Source organism: Ictidomys tridecemlineatus, chromosome 3 (assembly GCF_052094955.1).
Source record: "Ictidomys tridecemlineatus isolate mIctTri1 chromosome 3, mIctTri1.hap1, whole genome shotgun sequence".
Classification (NCBI taxonomy): domain Eukaryota; kingdom Metazoa; phylum Chordata; class Mammalia; order Rodentia; family Sciuridae; genus Ictidomys; species Ictidomys tridecemlineatus.
The window spans coordinates 5476196-5483889 of record NC_135479.1 but is presented as its reverse complement, the minus strand read 5'-3'; the positions used below and the strand labels follow the sequence as shown (position 1 = coordinate 5483889).

The 7694-nt window shown below is 56.7% G+C and overlaps 1 protein-coding gene across 1 annotated transcript; it reads right to left on the bottom strand.

The window, feature by feature from the left end:
- Nucleotides 1-495: 495 nt before the first annotated feature.
- Nucleotides 496-4728, bottom strand: Trim47 (tripartite motif containing 47). The gene is made up of 6 exons (XM_078041658.1): nt 3975-4728; nt 2835-2930; nt 2365-2595; nt 2012-2207; nt 1541-1615; nt 496-1298 (listed from the first exon to the last, which is right to left on the bottom strand). The coding sequence occupies exons 1-6, from the start codon at nt 4656-4658 to the stop codon at nt 658-660; spliced, it is 1923 nt and encodes a 640-aa protein (XP_077897784.1). The 5' UTR covers nt 4659-4728; the 3' UTR covers nt 496-657.
- Nucleotides 4729-7694: the final 2966 nt, after the last annotated feature.

Here is a 7694-nt window from a genome sequence, read left to right as displayed (position 1 = left end):
GGTGGTGCAGATACACAGCTGCCCGTGGAGACCTGAGGCCCAGGCTGTCTCCAGGAGAGGACATGGGACCTAATTTGTCAATGTTCTCTGCTCCAGCCACACCCTGGAGCGGTCTGAGTCACAGAGCTCTCTGGCTGAGGTGTGTATGTGAAAGAAGCCCCGGTCTCCACTCTTATCCTTCCCCAGGTGTCCTGCTCTGCTCTTTGGGGGGCGAGGGTGACCTCTGTGTTTTATTCTGGCCGGCAAAGGGCAGGTCCAGACCTGGCTGTGGCTTCAAGGATGAAAAGAGCTGGTAAGAGCTGGGCTGTCCAGAGCAAACATGGGAGACCCCAGGGTGGCTGTGGGGCTGGAGCCTGTGGAAGAAGCCACCACTAGGGAGTGGGGGTGCCCTGAAGGGGCTCTGTTCGTCTCTCACCTGCCCACATTAGGCCAGCTGTTAAAAGCTGAGAAGTCCTGTGGATTCTTAAAAAGAGTGACTAAAAAGGGAGTCATCCATTCAGCAAACGTTTAGTTTATTGAGCACCTACTGTGTGTCTGGCACTGGTCTAAAAACCTGGAAAAGGAGGGGTTGGGACAGACTGGATCCATCCCAGCTGAAGCTTTCTCTTCCAGAAACAAGGCTAGGGGTCCTCCTCCCTGAGGGGTGGAAGCCCCACATCACCTCCGCTTTAGCACGGATATGCAGGACTTCTTGAGGGGCCCGATCTGCAGATGGGCATCCACACTCTCCAGGAAGAAGGCCGGCTTGAGCCTGTGAGTGAAGAGCCCTGCAAAGTGGCTGTCCAGGCGGCTCTGGAAGGGGTCGGCAGGAGAGGCCGGAACACCACTCCGGCGTGGCCGGGAGGCCTTCAGCCTCCTCAGAAGGCTCATCTTGCCATCGCGAACGGCATAGAAAGTCAAGGCCCGGTCGGCATACTCCAGGCAGATTCCGACCGTGGGTGAGAAGGGCTGGGGGAGAGCCGCCTCCAGCCCGTGGAACCAGACAGAGAAGTTGCGTCCATTCCACTGCAGGCAGCAGGAGTATGCGTTGCGGCCCAGCCGGCCCCGGTCATAGGGCTCTTGTGGGGAGAAGCCTTCGGCCATGACCCCCACACTAACCCAGCCCTCAATGATCTCTACCTCCCAGTAGTAGGTGCCACGGTCCAGGGCGCCTTCCCCCAGCACCTGTTCGCAGTGGGTGAAGCGGGTGGGCGACTCAGGGTAATTGATGGGACACAGCACTCTCTTGACTCCTTTGGTTCCAAACAGTTGCAGGAACTTATCTGCCGTGTCGCTATCCAAGTCCACGATGTAGGCGACTGAACCCACAGATGGAAGAGAGACGCAGGGCTCAGGGCCAGACTCAGATATGGTCCCCCCACAGGTGCCCACCCCCCTTAAACACAGCCTCACCCCCCTATTGCAACCAGCATGACTCAACACCAAGCTGACTTCTTTCACCCCAGGAACTATGGAGGGGAGTCCAACCTCCTGATGTCAGGACCATGCTAGGGCCTGTCTATGAGACCCCCATGGGAACAGGAAGGCAGTGTCTACTTACACTTGAGGAAATAGTCCCTGGGAATGTCACTCTCCAGGTGGTTCGTGCTATCGGGGTCCTGGGACTCGCTGTCAGCTGCAGAAGAAGGGACAGTGGCAAGCACATCCCCCAGACTCCCAAGGCTAGGCCGAACACCCCAGAACCTGTGACTGCAACTCCCTCTGCCTGCCTTCCTCTCAAAGCCACCTGGGGACAGATACACACCCACCCATGCCACCTCGTGGGCTCAGACAGGTCTGTGCCTGAATTGTACTCCACTTGCTCCTTGGGTCTCAGCCCCTCTGAAGCTAGAAGCTGGGCTGTCGCCAAAGAGCTGGCTGGTCAACAGAGGATGGTGGCTCCAGTCCCTGGCGGGTTTGGGGTCCCTTCCTGTACCAGGCACAGTTTCCCTCCTCCATCCTGAATGGGGACCAGGCCCGGAGGCCTGTGTGAGGAGCCCAGGGAACAGTGAGTCATCTGTGGGACACTCACCTTCTGAGCCCAGCTTCTGTGGCCCGTCATCGCTGCCCAGCCCCCGCAGCTGCTCCCACTGGCTGGCACAGGCCGAGGCCAGCACATCTCTCACTGCCCGGACAGCTTGGGAGGACTTGGTGAAGCTGAGCTCCCTGGGGGGACCAGGTCCAGGGCCGCACCCCTCTTCCAGGGCCAGCCGTAGTGCCAGGAGCTCCTGTGCCAGACAGGTGCTGGTTAAGTCTCCACTGGACACAGTTCCTCCAGGCCGGGGTGGGGCAGCACCACCAGGAGGCTGGCACAGCCCCAGAAAGCCAAGCACTCCCTGACCCCACCTCCACTTCCCACCACGGTGGCCCCAGGGTGGCCCTCACCTGCAGGAAGCTGACTGAGTCTGCTTCAGGGACCTGACCGAGGTTGTGGCGGGCCCGGCTTAGGCGGCTGCGTTGTTCCTCCTGTCGCCGAAGGTCGCCCTGGGAGCGGCCCAGCATGGCAGCCTCCCCCTCCTCGATGAAGCCTAGCACCTCTGTCTGGAAGCCCTGCAGGGTGGCAGCAGCCTCGGCAAACAGCTGGCTCACCCTCTCCCGCTCTGCTACAGCGGCGCTCTGCAAGGACAGCAGTGGAGGCAGCAGTGAGGGCAGGGAACAGGCCTGGCCTTTGACTCCACATGCCCACCCTGCCCTCTTGGGGGAATGCAGGAGCTGGATCTGGGACAGGTCAGGGGAGATGCTCATGCTTAATGGGGACTGATAGTGCCCTGAGCATGGTCTTGTTTGGAGTGATTGTACCATGTTGAAAGGTCTTGCTGCCAGTGCACAGGGATGGGGGTTAGGGAGGGTCTGACCTTGATGAGGGCCACCGTGCGCCGGGACTGGGCAATGCATGCACCCAGCTCATCCATGCGGTCCTCCACAGCACTCAGGACTTTGGGCTGCTCAGCCTGTGGATGACACCTCTTTGAGTACCAGGTCTGGCAGAGGCCCCAGCCCTACAAAGGTCCCAGGACTTGCCAGGGGAGAGGGGAATGGTGACGAGGGAAAGATATCTGTGGATCAGTGGGATCAGAGTGGCCATCATATCCCATAATATGCCAGGGGTGCCAGGATGGTCCATTACCAAATTCCTGGTGAGGGGCAGGCTGACTGTGGGTGTCTGCTTCTCCTCTGATCAGCCCCCAAGACAGGGCCATCAGCTATCCACCCATCTCAGTGTTGCTGAAATTAATTTGAGAATTTCCTCCATCGAGGAAGAAAGTGAGGTGAGACTGTGATCACACAAGAGGACATAATCCGTGGGGATCACTGTCCCCAAAGAGCCTGCATCCCCAATCCAGGCCTGAAAAAAGGGGATTCCGGGCAAATCCCCTGGGTCTTATGAGTCACTGCTCCAGGCAGGAGAGACGGAAAATCCCAAGGCCAGAGGCGTCTGGACCCGGCAAGAGGCCAAAGGAAACTGGGGGCGGGAGGTAGCGGGTCGGGACGCTGCGCACATGTTCCCACCACTGCCTGGCCCCGGAACAGCTAGACAGAGGATCTGTGTGTCCAGCCCACCCTCTGTCGCACTCCTGTCGCCTGCCACACCCATCCAAAGTGGCTGCCTCATCCTAGGGCAATCTGAGCTGGGACTGGCTCGAGCCAAGCGTCATCAGCTCTGCTGCCTTTGCAGGAACCAGCAGCTCCGGCCCCTACCAGGCTCTGGGGGCTAACCCGGCTTCCAGCCGCCTCACATCCCCAGGACACTAACCTGGCTTCAAATCTCCTGCTCCTGCTCGCCCTTCGCGTCCTTTTTAGCAATCTCACTAGTCCCTCCTTCCCACCTTCCCATCTCCACCAGCGCGAGCGACAAACATTGTCAAGCAGGGAGTGTAAAGACCCTCAGAGGAGATTAAGACACAACCCAAGAAGAGTGTAGGGTCCACGGCCCTCGGCCTGCTCCCGCACAGCCAGTCTCCCCCCGCCGGCCACCTAAGGTGCCCACACCCCACCTCCTGGAGCGCGCGCTCTTGCTCCAGCGTCACGAGCTCGTGGCCGCGGTGCTCCTGGGCGGCGCAGGCCTCGCACAAGCACACGCGCTCGACGCGGCAGTAGCGCTCCAGCGGCCGCAGGTGGCGCGGACACAGGCTCTCCTCCAGCCGGCGCAGCGGTGGCACCAGGCGGTGCCCGCGTAGTGCGGGGCTGCGCTCGTGCGGGCCCAGGTGCGCGGGGCAGAAGGAGGCAAGGCAGGAGAGGCAGGAGAGCGCCGCAGGCAGGGCCGCGCCCTCGGGGCACGCGTCACAGCGCACGGGCTCTTCCCCGGCGGGCCAGGGCTCCGGTTCGCACGGAGCAGACGGTTCCGGAGCGCTTGGCTGAGCGCTGGGCGCTGAGGGCTCCGGCGTCGGGCGCCGTGCAGGGGCTGGGGCCGGGGAGGGCATGGCGGGGCCCGAGCCCTGGCGTAGCTGCAGCAGCTCGGACAGTGTGTGGTTCTTGCGGAGCTGCAGGCCGTCGGGGAAAGGTTCCTGGCATAGAGGGCAGCGGGCTGCGCCTCCGGAACCGCCAGTGCCTCCTGCGCTGCGGTGCGGCCAGAGAGCGCCCAGGCAGGCGAGGCAGAAGTTGTGGCCGCAGGGCAGCGTCACCGGCTCCCGAAGCGGCTCGAGGCAGATGGGGCAGCTGAAGGGCCCGCTGCCGTCCATGGCTCCGCGGCCGCCTGGCGCCGCCTGTTCTGCTCCCGCCTGGGAGGGACTCGGACCGTTCGCGCCCTGGCACCGCCCTTTGGGACAAAGGCCAAGGGTCCCGCCCCCCACGTCCCTCCCTCGGCTCGGCCCGCCTCAGCGCAGCCCGCTCGCGGGTCCTCGGATGTCGGGCCCCGCCTGACTTGAAGAGGCTTCTGCGCGCCCGCCCTGCCTGGGTCCTCCACCCCTCGCGCTTTGAGGGAAGCGCTGCTGAAAGAGTGTCAAAGAAACGAGGGCAGGGAATTGAGAGGGGACACAGGAAGGAATCTGGGAAAGAGTTCCCACCCACCCTTGCCCAGTCCGGGACGCATGGGGAGTGGGCGGGCTCAGATCTGGCACACCAGCACCTTTACTCTCAACTCCAGACCTCCTTGGCACCGTTAGCAAAGGTGGTGAGCTGCTGACTGCAGAGAAAGTAACTGCTGATGTGTGTATGTTTTTGCCCCTTAGCGACTTTATTTACCCCCAGTGGGGAAGTTGGACTTTTCTAGACTTGGAATGGGAAGTTGACGTCACCCCCAAAGTCCCTATCTAAGGAATTTAGTCTGGTCAATAGACTCTTGCAGGCACCTAAGGTGCGTCAGGGCAGGATTGGGAATTCCCCAAGAGGAGGCATGGGTTAAGATTCACATGAACCCAAAGTATAAAAAAACAAATCCATGAGTTCATGTTAATACTAATGAGTAATTGGGTAAATGAATAATGGAGAAGAGTAGGCACATTCCTCATTCAGGAGACTTCCAAATAATCTTTGTAGATTCTCCAAGGTGGAGCATAGTTTCCCACTTCTTACGTGTGATTGTAAAGAGAGACTTTCTTGTAAAAGAAGCAAAAGAGTAGTTTCACAGTGGAGAATCCTGCTGAACCCCATTTTAACCAGGTGATCAAGGTCAACATCAAAAGTTAGCATGGAGGGGCTGGGGTTGTGGCTCAGCGGTTAGAGCGCTTGCCTAGCATGTGCGAGGCACTGGGTTCTATCCTCAGCACCATGTAAAAATAAAATAAACAAAATAAAGGTATTGTGTCCAACTACAACTAAAAAAATATATTAAAAAAAATTAGCATGGACTGGCACTTTCTCCCGTTTTAGTCCCTCCAGGACTGGGAATTGAAATCAGACCCTTCAACATTCTAGGCAAGTGCTCTACCACTGAGATAACATCATCCCCAGCACCCCCTCACCTTTTTTTGTGATAGGGTCTTGCTGATTTGCTTAGGGTCTCACTAAATTGCTGAGGCTGACTTTGAACTTGCAATCCTCCTTCCTCAGTTTCTTGAGTCATTGGGATTACAGGTGTGCTCCAACGTGCCTGGAAGAATGCCTACTTTAGAAAGATGCTATGTTGCTGGGCATGGTGGCCCAGTTCTGTAATCCCATTTACTCAGGAGGCTGAGGCAGGAGCTTAACAAATTCAAGACCAGCCAGGGCAACTTAGTGAGATCCTGTCTCAAACAAAAAAAGGCGTGGGGGTTGCAGTTCAGTGGTAGAGTGCCCCTTCAATCTCAATACTGGGAGAAAAAAAAAAAAGAACAGAGTCCCCCCCACCTGGCACCCCCCCACACACTGGCCCCTGACATTCTAGGCAAGTTCTCTCCCACTGATACTACATCCCCAGGAGGGGCCAGGACCTGTCAACCTCAGGATCTGCCACAAGAAGGGTCTAAGGTCAGAGTGTCCGGAAGCTGGATAGTTTAAAAACAGCAGAGGCTTGGCTCAGTGTTGGAGCACCTGCACCTCATGCACGAGGCTCTGGTTCAGTCCCCAGTACTGCCACACACACACACACACACACACACACACACACACACACGTTCTCTCACTATTCAGTAAGCCATAATTGGAAACCAAGATGCCAACAGGCCATTTCTTTTCAGAGAATCCAAGGACAAACCTGTCGCACTTCTGTCTGCAGCTTTTTGTTTGTTTGTTTGTTTGTTTTAGTTGTAGATGGACACAATATCTTTATTTTATTTTTTATGTGGTGCTGGGGATCGAACCCAATGCCTCACACTTGCTACACAAGCGCTCTACCACTGAGCCACAGCCCCAGCCCGTCTCCAGCTTTTTGTTTAGCTGGCAATCCTTGGTGTTCTTGCTTGTCCGTGTATCACTCTGATATTGGTTTCTATGTGACGTGCCCTCTTCTCTGTGACAAATTTCCTTTTTTTTTTTTAACCCAGTGCCTTGCAAGTGCCAAGCATATATTGTTTCACCAAGCTGCGCTACAACCCTAGACCCTGATTTCCTCTTTTTATAAGACACCTGTCTTTAGGTTAGAGTCCTCCCTACTCCAGTATGGCCCCCCAACTTTTTTTTTTTGTATCAGGAATTGAACCCAGGAGCACTTAACCACCAATCGGCATCCAGCCCTTTTTATAGTTTATTGAGAGACAGGGTCTCTCTAAATTCCTTAGGGCCTTGCTAAGTTTCTGAGGCTGGCTTTGAACTTGTGATCCTTCTGCTTCAGCCTCCCAAGCCACGCCACGACACCTGGCTCCAGTTGCCCTCATTTTAACTTGTCTATGTTCGGCAGTACCCTATTTTCAAAAAAAGTCAGAGTCATGGGTATGGGGGTTAGGACCTGAATACTTTGAAGGGAGCACACAATTCAACCCGGAACAGTGCACAAGTCAGGAGGAACTTAGGGAACACCCAGATTAGCAGTGCCAGGGGTCATGAGTGTCCCTAAGTTCCTATCTCTCTGTACTCTAGGACCCTGGCCCTTCCTCATGCTTCAGCACCCACTGCTGCCACCACCGCAATCCCTCCTGCCGGGCATTCATGGCTGCCTCTGTTTCTCTGGCTCTCCAGGTTTAGAAGTGGGATAATCTTAAATCCCTGAGACCAAGTTTTTTTGTTTTCATTTGTTTGAAACTGGGGATTGAACCAGGGGCTGCAGTTATAATTGCCATTTTGATTCAAGCGAGATGGAATCTCTGTGTATTTTAATTTTAAGGGATCCTCTACCCTTAGTTAGGTCCCCAGCTGCATTTAAT

Coding starts and splice junctions, on each gene's coding strand:
- Trim47 (XM_078041658.1), bottom strand. CDS start 4,658: ATGGACGGCAGCGGGCCCTTCAGCTGCCCCATCTGCCTCGAGCCGCTT. Junction 2,931..3,974: donor AAGAGCGCGCGCTCCAGGAG/GTGGGGTGTGGG, acceptor TGTCATCCACAG/GCTGAGCAGCCCAAAGTCCT. Junction 2,596..2,834: donor GCACGGTGGCCCTCATCAAG/GTCAGACCCTCC, acceptor CTGTCCTTGCAG/AGCGCCGCTGTAGCAGAGCG.